The sequence below is a fragment of the Panthera leo genome, chromosome A3, assembly GCF_018350215.1.
Source record: "Panthera leo isolate Ple1 chromosome A3, P.leo_Ple1_pat1.1, whole genome shotgun sequence".
NCBI classification, from domain to species: domain Eukaryota; kingdom Metazoa; phylum Chordata; class Mammalia; order Carnivora; family Felidae; genus Panthera; species Panthera leo.
In genome coordinates this window covers 24035968-24063807 of record NC_056681.1, presented here as the reverse complement: position 1 = coordinate 24063807, position 27840 = coordinate 24035968, and the positions used below count along the sequence as shown (strand labels likewise).

Here is a 27840-nt window from a genome sequence, read left to right as displayed (position 1 = left end):
AAAAAAAAAAAAAACCCGACTTCTCTCTAGTTTCATTTTCCTGTAACAACCATGTACTAGCAGTAAGAAAGAAGTTTTTTTTGTTTTGTTTTGTTTTTTAGGTAAAGAAAGAAACTGAATAATCACCCAACTCCTATTTCCACTAATCCCATTTTGCTCACAATAATAAGATGGAAATTGTGATCAGCATCAGAGAACATAATACACTTTGGAGGCAGGGAAATCCAGGTTGTAGATCTTCAATTTAACATTAACCTTCTTTAAAAATAAGGACTAACATCTCTACGTATTTGCTTATACATGTATTAATTAAATCTTCCTGGAAGGACAGAAAACACCAATGGTTGCCAAAGGCAAAGAGAATTAGGTGACCAGAAACACGAGTGTGAGGGGGTAGTTTTTCGATGAACACCTTTTTGAACCTGTAGATTCTTTAGAACCGTGTGGAGGTATCACCTAATTGAAAAAAAGTAGGTATTTCATAATACCAAGATAATACTATTAATTTGGGTGGTATAATATGATATTGGAGTTATTTTTAAAATTGTGGAAATACTGCAATATATGCAAGTATGAATTTATGCAAAATATGAATTTTATTGTATCTGGGATTTGCTTCAAAATAATTCAAAATAAGGTAGGGGGACTCCTGGGGGTTCTGTCAGTTAAGCGTCCAACTTTGGCTCAGGTCGTGATCTCATGGTTCAGGGGTCTGACACCACGTTGGGTTCTGTGCTGACAGCTCAGAGCCTGAAACCTGCTCTGCCCCTCTCCCACTTACCTCTGTCTCTCTCAAAAATAAATAAACTTTAGAAAAAAGTTCAAAATAAGAGAGGAGCAAATGGGGATAAAGAGAGGCCATCAGTTGACAACTGCTGAATCGAGCTGATGGGTAAATAGGTATCATTATAATGTTATATGTGTCATATACATGTCTCTGTGTGAAGAATCTAAATGAAAAAAATTTTTAAATAATTTTAAAATGTGTATTTATTTATTTTCAGCGGGGAGGCGCAGAAAGAGAGGGATAGCAAATCCCAACTGGGCTCCGAACTAAGAGTGCAGAACCCGACAAGGGACTCGATACCAAAAACCATGAGATCACGATCTGAGTCAAAACCAAGAGTCAGATGTTTAACCAACTGAGGAACCCAGGTGCCCCTAAATGAAAAATTTTAACATAAAATTCAAAAGAACACAATATTAAAGAAAATTCTTCAAAACTAAAATAAGTTACAACAAAGTACAGCTAGGATTGTACAAACGCATATTATATTAAGTTCTAGCACAGAGCTCAGCAAATACTCTTAGCCCCCTTTCCACCCTCTATAAATTAGTGACTACAATGTCTGACCTCATTTAAAAAAAAAAAAAGTAAGGACACCTGGGTGGCTCAGTCGGTTAAGCATCCAACTTCGGCTCAGGTCATGATTTCATGGCTTGTGAGTTTGGGCCCTGCGTCAGGCTCTGTGCTGACAACTCGGAGCCTGGAGCCTATTTCAGATTCTTTGTCTCCCTTTCTCTCTGCCCTCCCCTACTCATGCTTGGTGTCTCTCTCTCTCTCTCAAAAATAAACATTAAAAAAAAAATTTTTTTTTAAAGCTGTAATTATATTAAAATTAACTTTTCTTTAAAAAGTTGAACACAGAATTACCATACGACCCAGCCACTCCACACCTAAGTATAGACCCAAAACAACTGAAAAGAGGCGCCCACATAAATATGTACAAACACATCCTCATGACATTTCACAGCAGCCAAAAAGGGGAAAACAATCCAAATGTCCATCAAGAGATGAATGAACTGTGGTATATACAAATATTATTCAGCCATAAAAAAAGATGAAACACTGATATGCTACAGAATGGATGAACCTCAAAGTCATCATGCTAAGTGAAAAAAGCAGGATACAAAAAGTTATGTATTATATGATTCCATTTAAAAAATATCTAGCATAGGTATAAGAAAGCAGGTAGTTGCCAGGGTTGGGAAGAATGGGAACAGCTGCTTATCATGTACACAGTTTCACTTTGGGGTGATGAAAATGTTTTGAAAATAGATGGAAGTGTGGTTGCACAAACTGTAAATGTACTAAATGCTACTGAATTGTTCACTTTAAATGGTTTATTTGGTTATGTGATGCTCACCTTAAAAAAAAAATACATGGAGGTAGCTTTTTTGCTTTGAGATACCATTTTTTACTTATTGGCTTGGCAGACATCAAGAAGTTTAAAAAGGCCCTGCAATGGGAAGCATGTACAGGGGGGATGGGCAAAAAAGATGTACCGTAATTTCTTTAGAGGGTTAACTTGTCAATATCTATCAAAGTTTAAAAGGCAAATATCCAGCACATCATACTCCATACACAAGGCTGTTAATTGTAGGAACAAAGGTTTAAAAATAAACCAAATTTCCACCAATAGGGGACTAGTTAAATAAATTGTGGTATGCCCATACATTAGAATACCATGTAGCTATAAAAAGGAATCACATAATTCTGTATGTACTGGAATCGAATGCTTTGCAAGATAAAGTTAAGCGAAAAAAACAAGGAGCAGAATGGAGGCTATTTTATACTACCACCTGTACAGACAGGGAGCAGCCAATCTCTTTCCCCCTCCATCCCCCTGACTGGGCAGGTACAGAATTTCTCTGCAGAGTCATATGAGAAAATGAAACAGGTTGCTATGGGGAGGGGGAACAAACTTTCTACTGTATATACCTGCTATTCTTATTATTTAAGAAACCTTAGACATATATTACTTTTTCCAAAAATAAAAGAGTTTGGATTCTACAGGAAAACCTTCCCAGAGCTGGATTTTTCTCTTAATCTCTTTTCTGGAGGGTGAATGGCTGCAGTTTCTCTGTTCCTCACAGGACAGTTCCTAAGGCCTACCCTTCCTGCCCTACACTCTTCACACAGCACTTAGACGCAGCACTTAGAACGTGACCTGCCCAGCATTCAGAGTTCCGAAGACTCCGGCCCCCACCTTGGGAGATTCTAGAGCCTCTGTGAGTCACTCATCTCTTGAAAAAGTGATGAAAAGCTATGGGCTCTCACCCTGAAAAAAAATCATTGGCCCAATTATGCTCATCAAATGATATACAATCTCCGGGAACTGGCACCCAGCACCACAGTGTGCTAGTAATTCTCACAGCTTTACCAGCAGCTATCACACACTACTGGTTAATGTTAAAATGTCAAACTGGTTGACAACGGAAACACAATTTCTGAATTCTGCAAAAGCAGACCTTTTCTCTCATATTTGTTAAAACATCAGTATTTTGAAATATTCCCGCAAAACTTTCTCCTCAGCTTAGGCCCTGCTTTCCAGCTGAGGGGATTCTGAATTCTCTCCTAGCTCCTGTGTTGCAGAAATCAGCCCTTGTTAGCTCAGTGTGACCTATAAATTGATAATTATCTGGCCTGTGGCTTCATCTACATCTCTGACTAAAATCTTGATTTTTTTTTTCCCCCAGATGAAACCATCTGTTCCCACATGAACGGATAGAAGGACAACTGGTAGTTCTGAGAAATCCAAAGAGGACTCTAACATTTTTATTATCTGAGCTCCAGAAAGACAGGATAAATCACTATTTTGCTGGGTAAGAAAACAGCCACAATTTATTAAAAACAAAACAAAAACACATCAGCTTTATATGCGGTTATGGACTGAATTGGGTCCCCTTCCAAATTCCTATGTTTAAGCCCAAATCCATAATATAGCTGTATTTGGAGACCGGGCCTTTAGGGAGGTAATTAAATGGGGTCATGAGAGGGGGCCCTAATCCAATAGGACAGATGTCCTTATATAAGAGGAAGATCTCTTCAGATCTCATCAGAGATCTCTTTCTCTCTTTGTACATACACAGAGGAAAGACAACGTTAGGACACAGTGAGAAGGCAGCTGTCTGCAAACCAGAAACCAATGCTGAGGGCACCTTGATCTTGAACCTCTAGCCTCCAGAACTGTGAGAAAATGAACTTCTGTTGTTTAAGCCACCCAGTCTACGGTATGTTATTATGGCAGCCCGAGATGACTGTTACACACACCTTTATTTAAAAATATCCAGTACCGGAGTTCAATTAAAGCATGACAATATTGAGAACTAAGATCTTTCTCATTGCACTTGTGATTTAATTATGTTCACCTTGGCCTTCCCAGGGCATGTGACTGGAGAAAAATGTGTGTGGGGGCAGGAGGCAGGGAAAGAGGAACTGTATGGTCAGAGAGCTGGGAAAGGACCCTGTACAACATCATGTGCTAAAATACAACTTTTAATAAAGCTTCAACCCAAAAGCTACAAGCAGACATCACATGTAGAGTATCTCATGGGTTAGCCACACAGGTATACAAGTGAACCTAGACATTTTATAAAGACTTCCTTTAAAAAAAAAATTTTTTTTTAATGTTTATTCTTGAGACAGAGAGCATGAACAGGGGAGGGGCAGAGAGAGAGAGATAGAGGGAGACACAGATCCTGAAACAGGCTCCAGGCTCTGAGCTGTCAGCACAGAGCCCAACGTGGGGCTTGAACCCATGAACTGTGAGATCATGACCTGAGCCGAAGTTGGACGCTTAACCAACTGAGCCGCCCAGGCACCCCAAGACTTCCTTTTTTTAATGCCTCATATAAAGGAAACTAGGTTTGGTGTTAACTCTCAGTTAATTTAAAAAATCAACTGACTAAAATACCTTGTCCTCCAAGAATGATGGGCAGTGCTGGTTTCACTTAAGGTAGCTTATAGACAGGTGGGTGAAGGTAACTGATAATAACAGGATAAAAATGATCTGTAGAACAGATTCCTTAAATGTAAAACTAAAAGATGAAAGTTACTTAGTGCCTCAGCACACACAAGTATCTAATACAGAACCTTTATGACCCTCAGTTTCCTAAGCTGTGCAATGAATGGGGCTGCTTGGAGAAGTAAATAAAATCACTGTTAAGTTATGCAGTTAGCTCAATGTTTGCTACACAGCAGGAGTTTAACAAATGTGAACTTTTGTCAGTATATATGTATGTGTATTTAAATCAGCTTTAAGGTATAATTTAGTTATAACAGAACTCATGTTTTTAAGAATGAGTATTTTATGATTTGCTAAAATGAGTACTCCTTAAAAGTCCTAAGAAAGGAGAAGGGAGGGGAATAAAAGCCTACACAGACCAGGGTAGGCCTTGGATCTATGGACTCAGGAAGAAAAACAAGCCTAGAGGGGGAACCACCAACCTGGGGTCCATAGGGTTCATATACTTCTGTTTTTATTATGACTAAAACACGTATAATTATATTCCCTAACAACCTAGAAATATAGTCATGACTATGTGGTGTTCATAACTAAAACTAGAATGCTAACAGAGTTAATGAAGGACTCACATTTAGTACTTAGAAGGGAAATTGCTATGTAGCACTTAGCAATTCTGCAGAGCTAGGCCTGGGAACCCACACATCTAGTCAACTGGACTTCAGAAACAAAGTACTGTTTTCAAAGCATCCTCAGGGCTACTGTGGGATGATCATGGCTTTCTACTACTGTTTGTTGTTTTTTTTTTTTAATGTTTATTTATTTTTTAGAGAGAGAGAGAGAGAGACAGAGTGTGAGTGCGGGAAGGGCAGAGAGAGAGGGAGACACAGAATCCAAAGCAGGCTCCAGGCTCTGAGCTGTCAGCACAGAGCCCGATGTGGGACTCGAACCCACAAACCATGAGATCATGACCTGAGCCGAAGTCGGACACTTAACCGACTGAGCCACCCAGGTGCCCTCTCTACTACTGCTTTTTAATTGGTTATTCGGTTAACACTAAGGCAGACTGATTTTTCAGACTGTTAGCGTTCAAGAACTAGCTTTTAAGACACATAAATATTTTAGTTCAAATATGGATCATCTATACTCTTATAACCAAAACAGATATATGCCCAATTTCTCCAAATCTGCTTAGACCAGGATAGAAACAGAAAAAAGTTCTCTTGCTAACAAAAAGCAACAGGTGGGGAAATCATTAGCATATTCATGTGGTTCTAAAATCAAATAATACATAAAATAATACATTCAGAAGTCCTACTTCCACTGCTGTCATCTAACTTGTTTCTAGCCACCCCCAACAGGTAACCATTTTTAGTTTCTTGTGTGTGCTTTCAGTTTATGCATACTGTGTATGAGCAAACAAATACATCTGATCTTATTCTCCCCTTCTCTGCTTTACTACAAAAAGTATCATACTATACACATAGCTCTGCATTTTCCTCTTTAACAGTAATACATCTTGGAGATGTTATCCTGTATTAGTACATACTAAATCTTCTTCATTCTTTTTTCTTAAAAGCTATACAATTTTCCATTATATAAATGTTCTGGAAATTAAATAGTTTCTTATCAATAAAACATTTAAGTTGTTCTGGTCTTTTGTTATTACAATGTTGCAATGAACGACCTTGAATATACATCATTGCCTATATACCTACAGGATAAAGGCCCAGATGAGGCTTAGTGGATCAAAAGGTACGTGTATTTGTAATTCTGATAAACAATGGATCTTACTTTTTCGATGTTCTGAATCCATTAAAAAATCTGATAAAGGTTACAAACTTGGCCCCTATAATAATGAACACATACAAAATTTACATACTCTAAGTGGACCCTATGAGCCCTCACGTGGATCAATCTCTGGAGATACTGAAAGAGCAGATAATTTACAAAGGGGTCTCAGAGCCATAATTTCAAAACTCCAAAAACTTTGAGAGATTTTACCTTGGTTGATTTCAGCTGCGGAGGGTCCTAAGCTCAAGCTCTTCTTCTGCTGAGCATTTTTGGCAAGTAGTGTGTGCTTGTCATCATTCCCTGTATCCATCTCTGAAATGGTGACAGCCAGAATCCGGCAGAAATTAGCAAGCTGCTGCTGATCAAAATTGGATACTAAAGAACTCAGATTGGGGACTTCATCTAGTCGGATCATTTCCTACAGGAAACACAAATAAAACAATCCCCATGCTCAGTTCATTTGACACTGGATGTGCCCCTTGTTTGCATTCCCCAAAGAATGGGGCTTGGCAGCTAGACCACTTAGGTTAAATCCCAGCTCTGCAAACTGCAGCTGTGCAAACACAGGTAAATTATGGAACCTCTCTAAGTCTCTGTGTGCTCAACTGTCAAATGGGACTAACATACCTTATAGGATTGGTCTGAGGATTAAACCTTTGAAAACCATTGTTCTTATTCTTTGTTCATGTGGCTCATTTTGTCTATTTAGAAAAGCAAAGCAAAGCAAAGCAAAGCAAATGCCTACCACTCAAGTTTTATCATTCATAAATTGCCATTCTTGCTACAGATGTTTTCTTTTTAAGAAATAAGAAATAAAATATTCCTAACCAGTTGTGTTCCCATCTCTCCTGCCAGAGGGAACCTTTATTTTGAACTGTTTATTATTCCCACACGTTCTTATACTTATATTTCCATAAAAATATATGGTATTAAAGTGAAGGAAACCACCAACAAAAGAAACAGCAACCTACTGTTGAAGATATTTGTAAATGATGTATCTGATGAGGGGTTAATATCCAAAAAAATAAAGAACTTACACAATGCGACATCAAAAATGATCTGATAAAAAAAATGGGCAGAGAATCTAAATAGACATTTTTCGGGGCGCCTGGGTGGCTCAGTCAGTTAAGCGACTAACTTCGGCTCAGGTCATGATCTCACGGTCCGTGAGTTCGAGCCCTGCGTCGGGCTCTGTGCTGACGGCTCAGAGCCTGGAGCCTGTTTCAGATTCTGTGTCTCCCTCTCTCTGACCCTCCCCCGTTCATGCTCTGTCTCTCTCTGTCTCAAAAATAAATAAACGTTAAAAAAAAAAAAAAAATTTTAAATAGACATTTTTCCAAAGAAGACATACAGAAGGCCAACAGACAAATGAAAAGATTTCAGGAGAGAAATGCAAATCAAAACCACAATGAGATATCACCTCATTATCTGTCAGAATGGCTAATATTAAAAAGGCAGGAAATAACAAGTGTTAGGATGTGGAAAAAAAGGAGGATGGTACACTGTTGGTAGGAATGTAAACTGGTACAGCCACTACGGAAAACAGTATGGAGTTTCCTCAAAAAAAAAAAAAAAAAAAAAAAAAAAATCAAAAACAGAAATATCAATGATCCAGTAATTTCACCACTGGGTATTTACCCAAAGAAAACAAAAACAGTAATTTGAAAAAAATATATGCACCCCTATAGTTATTGAAGCATTATTTACAATAGCCAAGATAGAGAAGCAACCCAAGTGTTCATCAACAGATGAAGGGATAAAGAAGACATGGTATATACATGGACAATGGAATATTATTCAGCCATAAAGAAGGATGAGATCTTGCCATTTACAACAACATGGAGAGACCAAAAGGATATAATGCTAAGTGAAATAAGTCAGAGAAAGACAAATACCATTTGATTTCATTTGTATAGGAGTCTACAAAACGAAACAAATGAATAAACAAAACAGAAAAAGACTCATAAATATAGAGAACAAACTGGTGGTTGCCAGAAGAGAGGCGATTGGGGGGGATGGGCAAAATAGGTCAAGGGGATTAAGAGGTACAAACTTCCAGTTATAAAAGAAATAAGTTGTAGGGATGAAAAGTACAGCATGGGGAATATAGTCAATAATATTACAGTAACATTGTACGGTGACAGATGGTGACTACACTCAGTGGCGAGTATAGCTTAATGTATAAAATCACCGAATCACTAGGCTGTATACCTGAAACTAGTATTACATTGCATGTCAACTATACTTCAATAAAAAATAAATCAAAAATTTAAAAACATTGTTTTGTTTTTAAAACCAACAATGTATTGTTTTGCATGTACAGTGTGAATTATATATGACACCTTACTGTTAGTTAACACTGGGATTTTTTTTTAAATTTATGCCACTTCTGACAACAGAAAGTTAGTGCTTTTTCAACTTTTATTTATTTTTAAGTAGGCTCTGGCCCAATATGGGGCTTGAACTCACAATCCCAAGATCAAGAGTCGCATGCTCTACTGATTGGGCCAGCCAGGTGCCTCTCAACACTAGGATTAAATTACACAGATACAAGTAGCTCTAATTCATTCATTTTTTCACTCTTTTACTCCAGTGTATTTAACCAGTGTGTGTGTGTACGGACACACACACACACACACACTCATACTATACACATAGCTCTGCATTTTCCTCTTTAACAGTAATACATCTTGGAGATGTTATCCTGTATTAGTACATACCAAATCTTATATATACACATATATGTGTGTGTGTGTGTGTGTGTGTGTGTGTGTGTGTGTGTGTGTGTGTGTTGTGTTTAGGTAGGCTATAATTTTTCACTATTAAACAATGCTGCCATGAACATTCCTATAGGTGTCTCCTTGTGTGCTTGCACAAGTAACCAATTATCTAGAGTAAGCAATAGCAGGCATTCTTGTCTTTTTGACTTTAACAGGAATATTTCCAAAGTTTCAACATTAAGTTTTCTGTTTGCTGTAAGTTAACGGATATCCTGTATCAAGTTAAGGAATTTTCCTTCTATTCCTAACTTCTATCATAAATGAATACTGAATTTTATGAAATGCTTTGTTATTTTAGTTTCTTTCTTTTTTTTTTTATTCTTCTCTACAATCCGCAAATGTTGCATGTTGTATGAGCTTCTCTTCTTCTGAAACATCCTTATATTCCTCAGAAAATACCTACTACTGCCCTTCATCTCACTGATTCACTTCCACTGAACTGGATATTTCTCAATCACTGCACATACCCTATGATCTTGTAATTATCTGTTTATTTTCCACATAAACTTATGCTGCCTTGAGGCTGTCCAGAGCCTCAACACATAAGAGTTGGTGGTGAGGGTCTCAGTAAATGTGTACTGAACAGGTGAATGATTCCTAGAAGCCCTCATGAGTTCCACTCTTAATTCTGGGAATGAAGGCCTGAAGTTCGCTGTGGAGGAGCTACCTGGGGGCAGCCCCTTCCACCTTTGCCTTCTCCTTCCCCAGTACACAACAAATGGGAGCCATTGTTATTACTGGTAACTGTAACTTTCAGCCCTGTTCCTCTAGCTCTGTGATGGGTCATAAACTAGGTCCTACCACCCTCCAAGCCCACTTCCTTGTGTTATATTTTAATTTTAAAATTTAATACATACAACATATGTTACGAAGCATAATCAAGTGAATAGCTGTGTGTGCCTTTCCTATCACATTTTCCTGCTTCTCTGCCAGAGGTAACCACAAACCTGAATTTTATTTTTGCTTTGCTGTTAAGATAAAAAAAGCTTTGTGTATGAGTTGAGTTTGCTTATTTCAGAGCTTTATAAAAATGATACACTATACACAGTCTTCTGTAACTGACTTCTACCAGTACTTTCTATGAGTTAGCTATGTTGTTGCCTATATCAACAATTTATTCACTTCCACTACTTTATAATATTCCATTGTGTGGATAGAGAAAATTTATCCATTCTACTGCTGATGGATCACAGACTTGGTTTCAGTTTTTTGACCCTGAAACAATGCTATATTATTTATAATGCTATATTATATATAAACAATGCTATATATGTGTTTCTTGATGCACATGTACAGAAGTATTTCTGGCTTCCAAACCATTCCGATAATGTCCAAGAATAAGAAAAAGTTTCCATCACAACCCAATAAAACATACGTAGGTGAATGTATAAATATGTGACAAAAACTTAAATAATAACCCTTACATGATACACTTTAATCTTGTCTATTTAGCTGACAGACCCAGTGGATTGATTTCACAATCTCTTGGCTTTGATGTAGTGTTTTCATTTCTAAGAATTACTGGTCTGTCTGGGACGGAGTTCATCCACAAGCATGCCTGGGAATAGGTTACAGGTGACCCAGGCACAAGAATGATGCCTCGGACCTCAGGGTAGTGCTTCCCTAGGTGCTAGATCACGAGGTATGCACATGTTCAACTAGAAAAGAAGATAAATATATTCTGCAGGAACAAAAAGATATCAGCAGTATATAAGTATTTCCAATGATATACATTCTCACCAACATTTGTGCTCTCATGGTGGCCTTAATTTGCATTTCCCTCATTATTAATGAAGCATCTTCTTTTATTTATAGATTCTGTGAAATGCTTGCTTACATCACTGCCTCCCCCCGCCCCTTTTTTTAACTAGGTTGTCTTTTTCTTGCTGATTTGTAAGAATTCTTGATAAATTCTGAATACCAATTTGTTAGTTACATGGGTTACATATATCTTTTCCTAATCTGTGGCTTGGGTTCCCACTTTCTTTACGGTGCCTACCCCCCTTTCAAACTGCACCAAGGTAACGATGTCTAGCAGAACTCATCACTATTTTTAGCAACACACAAAAATATGAGTGTGACAGGGCATGACAGGCAAGCAGGAAAAGTTATGAAGGAGCAATCCTAGACTCCCATGCTGAGACTGCGAAGGAGTCTAGTGTTTCCACCCTTGAAGCCCCCTTTCACACACTGGCTGGAGCATACAATTATTGGAAAAATGACAAAGACTTTTTATCAAAGAACACAAAGGGTCTGGGACCTGCACACATCTCCAGTGTGTTCCTACAGACAATGGGCCACTTGTGCATCTTCTGCCTGCACGATGACAATCAAGGCCTGGGGAAAACGCAGCAGAAAGACAGAAACGAAAGCTAGGGTAACCGCAATGCACGCGGGTAGCCTTTTCTCTGCAAGAGCAACTCTAAGAGGCAATTCCTGCCACCTCAGTAGTAAGAGGAAGAAATCTTCCCACTGCAACCAACATGGAGGCATGGAATAAGGACTAGGGAAGTAAGCTCCATGTCTTCACAAGCATTACACAAATATCTAATACACTATCTAACAGATATCTAACAGATGGTGTGTTTTTTGGGTTCTAAGTTTTTTATGATATTTTTTAATTTAGTGTTTCATTTTCATCACAGCTCCTCTTTTAAAAAAATTTTTTTAAGTAGGCTCTACATCCAACATGGGGCTTATACTCACGACCCAGAGATCAAGAGTGGTATGTTCCACCAACTGAGCCAGTCAGGTTCCCCTTTGTGTGTTTTAAAAAAAAAAAAATTAAAAAAAAAATTTTTAATGTTTATTTGAGAGACAGAGAGAGAGAATGAACATGAGTGGGGGAGGGGCAGAGAGCGAGAGAGACAGAATCTGAAGCAGGCTCTAGGCTCTGAGCTTGTCAGCACGACAGCTCACTAACTGTGAGATCATGACCTGAGTTGAAATCGGACGCTTAACCAGCCAACCCAGGCACCCCTGTGTGTGGGATTTCTTTCTTTCTTTTTTTTTTAAGTATATTCAGGATCTTTTGAATGTCCATCTTATGACCAAGTGGCAGGCTTTCAGTGCTCACATTTGTGTCTCCTATGTTGGTATCAAATTTTAACTGTTTAAGACTAATGAGATTAAACAGAAGTGAACTTAATAAGTCTAAGCCAAACATCACCATCCAGGGAAACATATCCTGATGAATGAAGGTTTCACAGCATTCAAATATAGAAAAGTGGTAGGAAAATGGAGTTATCCCATAGCATACAGCAGTGTAAGTATGCTAAAAAGATCCTGCATCATAATAATTAGCAAAGGGCAATTTGATTTCAGCAAAGTAACATTAGCCATCACATTAAAGGCAATCTGAACTTTTGAGTTTTATCATTAGTTTGATTTCAATTTGTATACTGGCTTAGGTTTTACTGTCACTTAAAACCCATTAGAAGAAGAAATATAACCTACTTTTGTACCTAAATATATTTAAGTTAAAAAAAAAAAAAAAGTTAACACGAGGAATATGGATGAATTTTTCTTTTAAAAGAGCTCTGTACATCAGTCTTGAGAATCCAATTATCGAAGACACCCTCCACCATCTGGTCATCCACCTGCTGGAGAACATAGCTCACCTTTTTAACACCCAAAATATCTTCAATGAGGGTTGCTGTTTGTAAGAATGTTTTCTTACTCGTCATCAACGTAAACAGGAAGATCACAAAGTCATTCTTTTCTGCCAAACGCTTTGTAACTCCTTCCGTCTATCACAAGGGAGAAGGAGAGAAAAGGCAGGATAGGTTATAATCTTAAAACCTGAAAAGCAAGGTACCCCCTTCTGGAAACTGGAAAAGCAACTTCAAGCTCCCTGAGGAATTCTTCGCAGAGGACTTAAATCCCTATAACCATATACAAAACGTGTGCAAATGCTTTTTGAGAGGATGGGTTTCTCTATGGTAGGTTCACGATATGTTCTGACCTAATACCTGCCTAGTAACTCAATGAGGAGCTACACACTAGCACCCAATAGCCCAAGTTTTATTTGGCCAGCAGTACATTTTAAGTAGTGAATGCCAATGTCTTCAGGCATGACGTCCTTACTCCAGATTAACCAAAATCTGCACCGTCCCCACCCCAAAACAGGCACCTCCAGACATTTCTTCATTTCTGCCTAATCCCTGGAATTAAGCCAGATCAGCATAGAGTTGGACCATATCATACTATGTTCTTCACATTTTTGTTTCCTCCTTTCCTTTTTTTTTTTTTAAACTGAACTGTGTTTTGCTGGAGTATCACTGATTAACATTAGGTGTCATTAACAAAAGCCTCATAAAACTAATGACCACATGGAAGTTGCCCAAGAGGGGGTCATCATACATACATCATCTTTTAAAATAAGGACAAGTTCTTACTGACCTCAGTTGCAAGAATAGTTGTACGTTAGCTGAACAATTAGTTTACTTTTATCTTCTAGGTCTGTCTGTGCCTCTCTGTCCACTAGCTACATGTGGCTACTGAGCATTTGAAACATGGTGCTCCAAGTGTAAAATACACACTGAGTTTTGAAAGCTTAGTAAGAAAAAAGAAAGTAAATATCTTATTAATAATTACTTACAATTGTTTACATGTTGGAATAATCTTAGTCTTTTTTTTTTTTTTTTTTAGAGAGAGCACGCAAGCAGGGAAAAGGGGCAGAGGGAGATGGGAGCAGACAGGGAGAAAGAAGGAGAGAGAGAGAGAGAGAGAGAGAGAGAGAGAGAGAGGGAGGGAGGGAGGGAGAGGGAGGGAGAGAGGGAGGGAGGGGGAGGGAGGGAGAGAGAGGGGGGGGGGGGGGAGGGAGGGAGGGAGGGGGAGAGGGAGAGGGAGAGGGAGAGGGAGAGGGGGAGAGAGAATCTCAAGCAACTCTACACTCATCATTGAGCCCGAAATGGGGCTCGATCCCTTGACCCCAGGATTATGACCTGAGCTGAAATCAAGAATCAGATGCTCAACTGACTGAGACACCCAGGTGGCCTGACATATTGGAATAATCTTGATATACTATGCTAAATAAAATATATTATTAAAATTAACTTCACGATTTCTTCCTACTTCTTTTCTTACTTTCTAAAAAAATGTGGCTATAAGGAAATTTAAAATAATCTAAGTGGTTCACGCTATATTTCTGTTGCATGGCACAGTTACAGATGCTGAACTGCGTAAGTGTTGAAACTTATTTCTCTATTTGTGTTGGTTGATAAGAAGCTTAAACCCAAATTTATGTCCTATCCACAACACCACTGATTTTATAGTCAGCCCAATTCCTGGATACATGTTACACCCTCACCGTGTTCCACCCTTTTCCTTACCTACTTCTAAATTTATGATTTATGATCTTGGTAGATTTTATACAAGATGCCTGAAACCTCTTTTGGAATGAGGCAAGAAATGAAATGTAATTAAATGCTCTGCTGTATTTTCATAGCACACAGATTTCACTTCTACAGGGGCATTGGTTTCATTTCTGCCATGTATTATGCTGCTTACAGTTTACCACAGTATCCTAAAAGATGGATACTGTGTTTTACAAAAACTACCACATGTATGTTACTTTACAAGGTGCTTTCACATCTATCATCCCACTTAGTCCTCATAACAAGCCTACAATGTTGGTAAGATTACTGACTGCACTCTCCTGATAAGAAACTAAAAGCTCAGGGAGGTAAATTAATAAGCACTGAGCCATGAGCCAGAACTCCAAATCATGTTCTAGCACTAAGTGCTAGGCTTTTTCCTTTCTACCAAAATGCTTCTTTTATCCACCTTTCTTTCTTGCTCAGGGTCGACCAAACAGAGTGTCCTGCTCAATATATTGGTGAGGCTTCTGGTTCCTGTTTTGTTTTCTAACAAGAAAAATGAAGAAACAGAAATAAAGGGATTAAAAGGAATCTTAAAAGGAATACATTCTCCCAGTGCATGTATCCACTTGGTAAGTGATTGTTCAGTCTCTGCTTGGACAGAGTCTGTCTCTGGAGAGATTGTTTAGTCTCTCCAGGGCTAAAGGAGATCACCACCTGCTGCAGTAGCCCTGGCTCTTAACACTTTCTACAAAATTCTGCCTCCCCGTAATTCCCACCTGTTGGTCCTGGTTCTCAGACCCATGTAAGTCAGTCCAATTGCCCCGTGTCTGAGGATAGCTCTCATGTCCACCCCCCCACTCGAACTTTCCCCTATCAAGCACTGCAGATGTGGTGGGGAGATAAATGGGGCCCCAAGGGCAGGCATACTTACACAGACACAGGTATTATACAGGATGCTCAAACAGTCCTTGGACATTTCATCACTTACTGAAAGTGAAAGGGGAATAACTGGTTATTTTCCTCATTGAAAAGATATTGTAACAGAATTAAACTTTTTGAACACAAGAACTGGTCCTCACAATCTCCTCCAAGATGATTACTTTCCTTTTAGCACACCTCTTTCCGGTCCTTGCTTACCAAAGATTTTCATGATACTCCTCAGAAACTACAAGCCAATTAGTATATGGATTTTTGGTTGGTAGTAGCCCTTTTTTTCCTATGCTCCATAGCCTTCATGTTTTCAATCTACTGTGGTGTCATCACTTAATAGCCATGTTCTCTCTGTAGTTTGCTTAGAGTATATCCAGGGTTTTGGATGGGGGGGGGGGGGGATTTTTGTTATTTAAATAGACTAAAAATAAGCAATTTAATATATGTGTGTAACCTTTTTATGCTTGTGTTGCATCGGTTCCTCAAGATACATTTCCAAAAGCAGAACTGCCAGAATCCCGAGTATGAGCTTCCTGACTGAGCGTTACAAGTCTCCATTGAAAGTGCTACTAGCAGCAAACAAAGGTTATCATTTTTACTAAAGACTATAAGTGTGTTTTTGTTTTTTTGTTATTTCTGTTGGGGAAATGGCTTTTATTGCCTGACCTACTAACTCCAACAAAGAACTAGCTACTTCTCTGTGAGTAGGAACAGGGGAATACCATAAAAAGGAAACAACTGTCATGACCCCAAAGCCTGGAGAGAATAAAACTAAGTATGAACCATCAACGAAGTGTTTTCTTTGGCATTAAATTTTTTAAAACTGTTTCCATTCATTCCTATGCTGCCACAAACTCTAAAATGCTAGGTCTCCCTCTGAGATGTCAATGGGTGGTCCTGACAAGCTAGCTTGACCAGAAGAGTTATCTGATACAATCTTGAGACAGTGCAGATGTCTCATATACCTCATCACTACCTTTTAACCTGTTGGGGCTTTTTGGTTTATCTCATGACTTCAGAGCAGGTTGGAATACCAGATCAGTGTATCTCAATAATTCTAGACCTTTCATTTTCAAAAGGAACTGGAGTTCACTCATTCATCAAATATTTATTTGGCACCTACTCTAGAGCAGATAAAGAATACACAGTGTTTAGTGGGGGGAAAAAAATCCTAGCCCTAATGGAACTTATAAATCTAGTACAAGAAAGAGAGAATGAGTACCCCAAAAAGTAATTACAAGATGCCACTTATTATCAGTGCATAGAGAACCCAAAGAACCAATTTAGATAGAGTACAAAGCTGAGACATCAAAGATGAATATGAGTCTTCTTAACCACTGCTGCACGCACTAACAAGGCCTTATGTAGTCTGGTTTGTTCCAGTTAAGGAGGGAATTTTTTTTTTTTGTATTTAAGAAAAGATACTTTTCCTTTCGCCTTGTCACATCAGAGAGAGCAAGATGGGTCAGCAGCAGCTCTACTGGAGCCATCTGAGGAAGTCTGAGCAGGGTTCTCGTTCTTGACGCATCTGCTCAAACCACCACGGTCTGATCAGGAAACACGGCCTCAGTATGTGCCGCCAGTGTTTCTGTCCGTAGGCGAAGGATATAGGGTTTATTAAGTTGGATTAAGTGAACTTCCTTGAGTGGGTCATCCAAGATACCTACCTTACCCACAGATATCTAGGATAGCTACCTTAGTGTTCATTGTACATAAAAGTAATTCAATTAAAAACATGTGTATATGAGGTTTGTAAAAAAGCATTCATCAAATGTTAAAAGTGCTCTCTAGCATATATGTATGTATTTATTTTTGTGATTGTTGGCTTTTAATGCCAAAGAAAAGTGCTCTTTTTTCTCCTTATTAAATACTGAATACCTAAAAATAATACTTGTAACATGCAGAAGTTATAAAAAGGAATAAAAGAATAATACCCATAAGACCCATCACCCAGCTTAAGAAATAAGCTACCAAAACCCTTTGACTTTTTAACCCTTACCATTTCTGGTAATGACTGAACTTTTTACCAAGAGCACGTATCACCTTTATAACAACAACAACAACAACAACAATATAAAACAAATGATCCTACCAGGTTATTCTTTATTCCCTCAATTAACTAGACAGGAGAAATAAGAGTTTTCAGAGAAAACCTAAAAGTTGGGCCCAGAGACTATCAGAATCTACTAAGATGCAATTCTTTCAGCCCAGTGGTTTTCACACTTTTTCGTTTAAAGCCCCAGATCTATATTTCTACTGAGTATAAAACTGATAAAGAGAGCTGCCTAGTTGGGGGAGGAGAGCACATGCTGGCACTGAATAAATAATAGAAGGCAGACCCTCACTCTTGAGTTAGGAGGTAAAAGAAGAGAAGCCCCTGAAAACCACGTCACATCAGCAGGCTGGGAAATGAGGGCCAGTGGCTTGCAAGTATACTTACTTTTCAGTTTCTGTCCCCGGATAGAGATTGTAGGCCTCATAAGAATTTCTACAAGGAGCTATAGATAAAAATTTAAAGAGTTAAAAAAAAAAAAAAAGAAAGAAAATTGGGTAAAATCTTCATAATTATTTCCAAGCATAACTTATAAAACAATCTTTGCCATGATAACTGATGGCCCAAACATCTGTTCCCAACACACCCAGAAAGCAGTGAGGCTCATAGGAATAAGCACTGTACCAAGAGTCAGGAAGCCTGGGTTCTAGTCACAGCTCAGCTCAGCCACCTAGTCCCCATGTCAACTTGGGCAAGTAATTCTCTCCATGGCCTCAGCTTTCTCATTTTATTTTTATTTTTAAATTATTTAACTATTTTATTTTTTTGAGAGATAGAGAGGCGGAGAGAGAGGGAGAGAGAGAATCCCAGGCAGGCTCTGCACCATCAGTGCCTAGCCCAGTGCAGGGCTCAAACTCACAGAACCAGGAGATCATACCTGAGCCGAAACTAAGAGTCAGAGGCTAAACCAACTGGGCCACCCAGGCATCCCTGAAGACTTGAACATTATAAACCAACAAGCTCTAACAGATATCTATATAACATTCTGCCTATCAACAGAATACACATACATTCTACTCAAGCATACATGGAATATTCTCCAGGATAAATCATATATTAGACCATAAAACAAGCCTCAATAAATTGAAAGGACTGAAATTACACAAAGCATATTATCTGATCACAACGGAATAAAATTAAAAATACCAGAAAGAAATCTGGGAAATTCACCAATGTGGAAAATTAAAAAACACATATAAATGAGTCAAAAAAATTAGAAAATACTTTGAGATAAATGAATACAGTAAAACTTATGATATAGCTAAAGCTGTGTTTAGATGGAAATTTATAGTTGTAAATGCCTATATTTAAAAAAAAGAATTATCTCAAACCAATAACCTTATCTTTCACATTAAGACAGGAGAAAGAGGTACAAACCCAAAGTATGCAGAAGAAAGGAAATAATAAGAATTAGAGTAAAAATTAATTTAGTAGAGAATAGAAAGTAACAGAGAAAATCAATAATATCACCACCAACCTTAGAGAAAACAAAAACTGCCCTCCTGCTGAGGGATACTTTTAACTATTATATGTGGTACTACGCTAAGCATCTTTATATACAAACTTTATTTCATTTTGACTTACACCTTCATGAGAAAGTTACAGAAAGAAATGTAAACAAGGCAAAATGATTAATGATCTTTAAGGTTTTAGTCATGCTCCACAAATGGTTTTCTAAAGAGATGCCCCACTTCTCAAAATCATCCAAAGTTATAAGATGCTCAAGTGGAAGATGGATTATGTCAATGAATAAATTAAAAGTCCTTTAATGCCAAGCTATGGATTATGGCCTATAGACATTTCATTTGGTCCACATCTACTGAAAAGCTGGGAGATTTTACATAAGAATCTAGATTTCCCACACACCCCCAGGGCAACAATAGTCAATGGGGGTAAAAGAGTCATTTCCCCATAAAATGGGCACACACTCTCCACTTCTCCAGAGTCCCTGCAGGCATTTAATTTACACAGATCATGACTCGGGCTGCTTCAGTCCAGTAAGGTACCTACTTGACCCTGTACGCATCTGACTTTACAAACTCTAGGATACACTTTTCACTGCCACGTCAGGGGTTGGGTCAAGTTGACAAAGGAGTGGTCTAACCACCAGCGTGCCCAATTATTCCAATTCATACTGAAGAAAGGGTGACTTTGGGGCATAGCTAGTGACTGGCAGAGGAAGAAATAAAGAGCTCTGTCTGAAACAGGAGCAAGATGACAAGGGAGTTCAACAAGAACAAATGCACCCAACTAAAGGTAAGTCGAGAGCAAAAGGACCAGAGCAAAATCTCCTATTTATCAACAGACGAAATTCCTGGAGAAGCCAATCTTCCCCAAAGCAGACCAAAACCTCACAAAATCACAAAACTTTGATCCAAACAGACATCAGGCTAGAGACCCCAGATACCCACATTATTTTTTTTTCCTCCCATAAATACAGTGGTTTTTATTACAATACATTCCTTGATGAACAATTCAGAGGTAAAGGATCCCTCGAGCTGGTCATTAAGTAACTGTTGCAGGACCCCTACAGCTGCTGAGGAGAGGCAATGTTGAGCAACAATTAGGGAATAAAGACTATGACTGATGCTATGGATGCAAATGTGTAACAATCTTTACTTTTGTGGAAAATGGCATCTTTAAGGAAACATTTTTTAAATTGCAGTATAACAGGGACGCCTGGGTGGCTCAGTTGGTTGGGCAGCCGACTTCAGCTCAGGTCATGATCTTGCAGTCCGTGAGTTCAAGCCCTACATCAGGCTCTGTGCTGACAGCTCAGAGCCTAGAGCCTGCTTCGGATTCTGTGTCCCCCTCTCTCTCTGCCCCTCCCCCACTCACACTCTGTCTCGCTCTGTCTCTCAAAAATAAATGTTAAAAAAAATTTAAATTGCAGTATAACATGAGCCAGCAGAGTATACACCATAAATGTATATAGCTCCCGTTTTTACAAGGTGAACATCCTTCCTGTATCTAAAAAGTAAACCCCTCTCCATTTAAAAGTACCATAAACAAAGTCAAAATTTAATTTTAAAACTTGGAAAAAAAACCCAACACATATAACAAAGGACCTTTATTTTTCTTAACGTATTTATTTATTTATTTATTTATTTTTGAGAGGGGGGAGGGGGAGGGAGAGGGAGAGGGAGAGGGAGCATGTGAGCACACGTGTACGAGCAGGGGAGGGGCAGAGAATCCGAAGTGGACCCTGCGCTGACAGCAGAGGGGCTCCAAGGCTCACTAACAGCCAAAGTTGGATGCTTAACCGACTGAGCCATGCAGGTCTCCCAACAAAGGACCTTTAAAAACCGAGTACTTACAAAGTGTTACAGTCTAACCGTTTGTGTCCTCCCAAAATTTGTATGTTAAATCCTAATGCCAAATGGAATAGCATTAGGAGGTGGGGCCTATGGAAGCTGATTAGGTAAGGAGGGCACAGCTCTCAGGAATGAGATTATGTCCTTCTAAAAAAGTCTCCTGAGATATCCCTAGCCCCTCCCACTACAAGAGGACAAGGAGAGGCTGGCAGTCTACAACCTGGAAGAGGGCCTTCACTAGGCAGCAAATTTGCCAAAGCCATGACCATGGACTTCTCAGCCCCAAGAACTACAAGAAATAGATTTCTTTTGTTTATAAGTTACCCAGTCTGTGACAGTTTGTTATAGCAGCCCAAACTAAAATGGAAAATCAATAAAGAAAGGCCTAATAACCAAATAGAAAAGGATGCAAAGACACTAAGAGACAACTGGCAGAAAAGGAATTACTTATAAATACATGAAAAGATCTTCAATCCCACTCATGCAAAAATGCAAATTTTAAAAACTATGAAGAGAATATATAAAATACTCTTAGAAGGCATAAGACGACAACCCAATTAAAAAATGAGAAAAGGGGGGCGCCTGGGTGGCTCGGTCGGTTAAGCGGCAGACTTCGGCTCAGGTCATGATCTCGCGGTCCGTGAGTTCGAGCCCCGCGTCGGGCTCTGGGCTGACAGCTCAGAGCCTGGAGCCTGTTTCAGATTCTGTGTCTCCCTCTCTCTCTTCCCCTCCCCTGTTCCTGCTCTGTCTCTCCCTGTCTCAAAACTAAATAAAATGTTAAAAAAAAAAAAAAAATGAGAAAAGGAAATAGAGATTTTCCAAGGAAGACGTACAGATGACCTATAAGCACATAAAAAGACGTTCAACGTCATTAGCCATCTGGAAAATCCACACCAAAACCACAGTGAGATACCACTCTATACCCAGTAGCATGGCTATAATCAAAAGCACAGATAATAACAAATGCTGACAAGGATGTGGAAAAATTAGAACCCTCAACCCAATTAAAAAATGAGAAAAGGAGGTAGAGATTTTCCAAGGAAGATGTACAGATGACCTATAAGCACATAAAAAGATGTTCAACGTCATTAGCCATCCGGAAAATCCACACCAAAACCACAGCAAGATACCACTCTATACCCAGTAGTATGGCTATAATCAAAAGCACAGATAATAACAAATGCTGACAAGGATATGGAAAAATTAGAACCCTCATACACATTGGTGGGCATGTAAAATGGTGCAGCTGCTTTGGAAAATAGTCTAAAGGGTCCTCAAGAGATTAAACTTAAGAGTTACCATACACCTCAGCAAACCCACTTCCGGGTATATACCCTAAATTAATAAAAACATATGTCCACACAGAAAATGGACACAAATGTTAAGAGTAGCATTATTCCTAATAGCTAAAAGGTAGAACCCCAAAAAGCCATCGATTGACAGATATACAAAATGTGGTATGTGCATACAATGGAATGTTCTTCAGCCATAAAAAGAATGCAGTACTCACATAGGCCACAACATGGATGAACTTGAAAACATTAAGCTGAGTTAAAGAAGTCCATAAAAGAAAACCACATATTACATGATTCCATTAAGATGAAATGTCCAGAATAGGGCTGTTTATAGAGATAAAAAGTAGAATAAAAGTTGCCTATGACAGAAGTGTGTAGGGGAGTGATAGCTAAAACATATCATGGACTTTTTCTAGGGTGATAAAAATGCCCTAAAATTGACTGTGGTGATGGTTGCACAGACCTGTGAATACACTAAAAACCACTGAAGTGTCCCTTTACATGGGTGAATTGGTGCATGAACGATCTCAATAAAGCTTTTTAAAAAACTAAAGAAATACCATTTTTCCCATATCTGTTTAGCAAATATATAAAATTTACTTGAAATGTACCATTTGAGGGGCACCTGGGTGGCTCAGTCAGTTGAGCATCTAATTCTTGATCTTGGCTCAGGTCATTATCTCACAGTTCATGAGATGGAGCCCCATATTGGGCTCTGTGCTGACAGTGTAGAGCCTGCTTGGATTTCTTTCTCCTTCTCTCTCTGCACCCCCTGGCTTGCGCACATGCACTCTCTAATAAATAAACTTTAAAAAAATGTACCATTTGGTAAAGGAGGTACGGGGGGCCAATAATGTTCCATTTCATGATGTGGTTGGTAGTAACAAGGGTGAACTTATTTTGTGATAATTATTGGTGCATTTTCCTATAAGACTTCAATAACACAGTCCATAAAAACACACATCTACACACTGTGTTGGTGACGGTGTAGATAAACAGATACTCTTACACTTCGTTACTGCAGATGCAAGCTGATAAAACCTCTTAGGTATATAATTAACAAGTTTATAAACAATGAAACACACACATATTTGGATCCCATAGGTATATACCCCCCTATACAAAAGCATTTATTGCAACCTTGTTATAAAAGGAAAGGTGTGAGAAAACTCATCAATTGAGGCCTGGGTAAATAAAATTATGGTATAATTCTACTAGGAAATACTATATAGCCATTTAAAATAATCAGGCAGATTTACACGTACTGAAACGAATCTATCCCCAAGCTAGAGAATTACGTGGAAAAAAGCAAGGTAAAGAACAGTGTACCTATATATGAGGTATGCAACCTCTACGTGGGAAGAAAGTAAACCTAAGATGGGGACAGTGGGAGTTATTCTCTCTCTCTCTCTCACACACACACACACACACACACACAACCACAGAACGTCTCTGGAGGGACACAAGAAACTAGAAATCACAGTTGCCTCTGAAGAGGGGACAAGAGGAAGTAGGAGACACATCTTTCACTTTCTGCCTTAAAAAAAGAAAAAGGTGGATATATAATTAACTCAAATTATTCTAACTTAAAGCTATGGTGTTTCAACATAGGTAAGAGCCCCTGAACTTTTTTTTTTTTTCAAGTTATTTGAGAGAGAGACAGAGAGAATGAGCAGGGAGGGGCAGAGAGGGAGAGAGAATCCCAAGCAGGCTCTGCATTGTCAGCGTGGAGCCTGATGCAGGGCTCAAACTCACGAACCATGAGATGACGACCTGAGCTGAAACCAAGAGTTGGATGCTTAACTGACTGAACCACCCAGGCACCCCAAGAGCCCATGAACTTCTAAAGATTAAAATTCTGAAGTGTTTGCTATGAATTCTGAACTCCTTTCTTTCTTCTATTTCAAGAGTTAAATGCTCAAGCCATTAAGCAGTAGTAATCACAAACAACTACTTACATCAACGCCTCCAAACAAGTCAAAAATATAAGTATTTGGATAAGTGGTTTCTTGGGTAAGTTTCCTCTCTTCAGTAACAAATGCCATAGCCTCCATGGAGAGAAGAGGAGAAATTTCCTAGTTTAAAAAAAGCATACAGAGTGACTTTCAGTTTTAGTATTCAACAGGAACGAGACACCAAAACATCAGCTTGAGTCACAACTTGAACTCCCATGAGCCAAAAGATAGCTCCAACCATAACAGAAAAAAATAATAATCTTACAGAAAAGCTAATATAATGATAAAAGTTTTAACATTAGCAACCGCTAATTTATTTCATGCTTAATATGTACCAGGTATGGCTCTAAGTACTTCATGGAAGACCTCTTTTAATCTTCACAAACCTAAGAGATAATAGTAATATATCATCCCAATTTTAAAGATATGCAAACTGAAGTACGAAGTTGTCAACATCACACAACTGGTAGGTGAAGAGCCAGGATTTAAACCTAGGACATCTGGCTCCAAAGTCTGCGCTTACAGAGGAGAAAAGAACCATGTGGGATGAACTAGGAGATAAAGTGTGGCAAGAATCAAGGACCTTACTCATTATGCTCTCTCTTCATGGACCTTGAGGGAAAATGGAACACGATGGGCTAGAGCAGCGGTTCTCACACAGTGGCGAACATCAGAATCACTTGAAGGGTTTGTTAAAACCCATACTGCTGAATCCCACCTGCAGAGTTTCTGATTCAATAGGTCCAGGGTGGGGCCTGAGAATGTGCCCTTATTAAGCTCCCAAGTGCTGCTGATACTGCTGGTCCAGGTATCACACATCAAGAAAAGGCAGAACTCTAACAGACAACCTGTTACATACTGGGCACTGGGCTTTTACACTTTAGCCTACCTAATCCTTAAAATAAGTCAATGAACTGAGTACAGTTTTACCCATTTTATAGGTGAAAAGCAAAATTACAAAGTTGCCCAGGCTCACATAATTAGCAACTGAACTACTTACTAAAGACTTGAACCACTTTCTCTGGGTCTCATTTTTCTCAACTATAAAACTAGCATGTAATTCCTCCTGGCAACATGGTACAGTGGAAGTCGGCTTAGGAGGAAGACAAATTTGGACTCATCATGTAACGGCCACAGCCTTTGGGTGTGCTACCGCTGAGGCTGTTCTCTCTACTGAAGAGGGAATGATAAAGACATCTGGGTTTGCCTGCCCACTAACTCTTTTTCTCTTCTTCAAGTAAAAGCCCCATTTCCTTGGGGAAAACACCCTTCCCTACTTTTCACATGGTTCTGTTGGGGCTGTGCCAGCCCCAGGAGCAGGTGATCAGGCCTAGCCAATAGTCTCTCATCCTCCTCACCTAAGTGGCTGGCCTAAGCTGTAGAAATGTCACCCTAGAGCTGTGATTACATGGAGGACCATGAAGCCACACACAGATGGCAAGATAAGAAATGGACGACTTAACCTTGTTTAGCCCTTGAATTCACACTTGTGCTTTCCAGTTACATGAGACAATAGAGGATCTTTTTAGCTACTCTGAGTAGGTTACTGTGCCCTGCAAAGTATTCTGGACTAAAACAAATAAATATACCACCCATCTCATATAATTACCATAAGAATTAAATATGCCTGGTACACCAGTTTCAAATAAGTATCTGCTGGATGAATAAAGTAATGATCACACAGCAAGCACTCACAAATATTTTCTCTCTTCTACCTCATCTCTCAGAGATTTTGCAGGAATCAAATGCAATAATGTAAAATTCCTTGTGAAGTGTCTTCTTCTTTTTTTAATTAAAAACAATTTTTTTTTAACGTTTTTTATTTATTTTTGAGACAGGGAGAGACAGAGCATGAACAAGGGAGGGTCAGAGAGAGGGAGACCCAGAATCTGAAACCGGCTCCAGGCTCTGAGCTGTCAGCACAGAGCCTGACGCAGGGCTCGAACTCACGGACCGCGAGATCATGACCTGAGCCGAAGTCGGCCGCTCAACCGACTGAGCCACCCAGGCGCCCCAAGTGTTTTCAAATAAGTGTAAGACTGTAATTCTTTTTATCCCATTCAGACTATAAGAAGATCAAAAATACAAAACACTTTCTTTAATTAAACTTTATTTGGAAATGATTTTCAATTTATAGAAAGCTGCACAGACAAAACATGCCTTCTGAATGGTAAAGACTAAGTTTATTTGGTGCCTACTGTATTTTAGAATGACTTATGTGATATAATAACTTTACCTCTGAATAACATTGTATCAAGTGTCATTATGATCAACTATAACTTGCATGAGCCTTAACTGCAGCTAGAGTTGGTCATCTAAATTCAAATTTGGACCCACTCCCCAACTTAAAGGTTGGTTAATGGTAACCCCAGACCTACTGACTCAGAAACTCCAGGCGTGGGGCCCAGCACTCTGTTTTTTCAAGTCTTGCAGGTGATTCTGATACACACTCAAGTTTGAGAACAAGTGCCTTAGCATCCGCCTCCCAACCATCAAGCCCAGTTCCTTCAGCTTCTTGTGTTGGTCATAACGTCCAACAACCACAAAACCACTTTCTTGAACCTTTTAGCAATATGGGATCTTTAAAATCCTGCTCAAAAAGAATGTCATCCCAATCCCAGGGCATAGGGTTAGCCTCCCAAATTAAGCAAACCCTGTCACAAGCTAAGCGTGAAGAAAAGCCCAGAAAGATATATACAGGGAACTTAATGGTGATTACCTCTGGGTGATGGGATTATAGGTGATTTTTATTTTCTTCCTTGTACTTTTTCTGAACTTCCCAAATTTTCTACAGTTTACACAATAAAAACAGGCTATTTTAAAAAGTAGACTGAAGGAGGAAAACAACATCAACAAAACCAGACATCTGTGTCACCTGGAGGTGAATACAGCCTTTCCAAGGGCCCTAAGAGTTACCTTGAGGATGTTTTGGCACTCAATGAAGTCACTGTGGAGGTGGCTGCTTGCGTACAGCTTCAGGAGCAGCTGAGGAATTCCACTCCATTTGGACTGTTTGTCCCTCTCCGTCAAAAATGTCTCAGTGAACTGTGAGTCAAAAGAAGAAAAGAAAAAGGAACATTTTACTGCTGAGGAAATAACTACTAGAATACATGGCAAATGAAAGCAGCTGCCTCCTAAAACCCACCCAGGCCAAATTCAAAGCACTCTTTCTAGAAACCTTCAAAAGCTCCCCAACAGTCTACAAGCTAAAAGCGCAACTCCTTCCCTTGTGACACAACAGCCTTTATATTCTCTCAAGTACTCTCCTCTCTAGTTTCATCTCTTTCCCAAAGGGTACTCTCAGCTCCAAACGTACATGTTCTCTAGGTCTCTCTGCACATGCTTTTCCCTGCCCAAAATGTCCTTGCCTGTTTTTTTTCTACCTGGGAAGCTCCTTCTTCTCCAAAGAGCAAGCCAAATAACCAGAAATTTTCTTTGCTGGGCTTCCTCTCTCTCTCTCCTTTGTAAGCGAGTAAGTGCCCGGCCTCTGGGGCCTTATCTAACATTTATCCTCTGTACCATAATTACTGATTCATTTGTCCCCTCCTCCTGTAGACCACAAGCTCCTTCAGAGTAGGCACCAGGCTGTGTTTATCGTGTCCACCTTCTCTCTCTCAAAGAATGCCAGGCACAGAGACTCAGTAAATGTT

At 39.1% G+C, this 27840-nt stretch overlaps 1 protein-coding gene and 1 pseudogene across 4 annotated transcripts in view; one reads left to right on the top strand and one right to left on the bottom strand.

Moving 5' to 3' along the window:
• The window catches only part of LOC122215626 (transient receptor potential cation channel subfamily C member 4 associated protein), a 69278-nt gene that overhangs the window by 28230 nt on the left and 13208 nt on the right, over positions 1-27840 (bottom strand). For all 4 annotated transcript variants that reach the window (XR_006200480.1, XM_042931142.1, XM_042931143.1 and 1 more), the window contains exons 2-7: positions 27107-27235; positions 24194-24310; positions 18014-18071; positions 15575-15630; positions 12940-13068; positions 6750-6957 (exon numbers count right to left, since the gene is read on the bottom strand). Coding sequence is in view for 3 of the 4 variants with exons in the window: in XM_042931142.1 (XP_042787076.1) it covers positions 6750-6957; positions 12940-13068; positions 15575-15630; positions 18014-18071; positions 24194-24310; positions 27107-27235 (697 nt within the window). In the remaining variant the exon portion in view is untranslated. The remainder of the gene's footprint in view (positions 1-6749; positions 6958-12939; positions 13069-15574; positions 15631-18013; positions 18072-24193; positions 24311-27106; positions 27236-27840) is intronic.
• Positions 16907-17600, top strand: LOC122215629 (annotated as a pseudogene).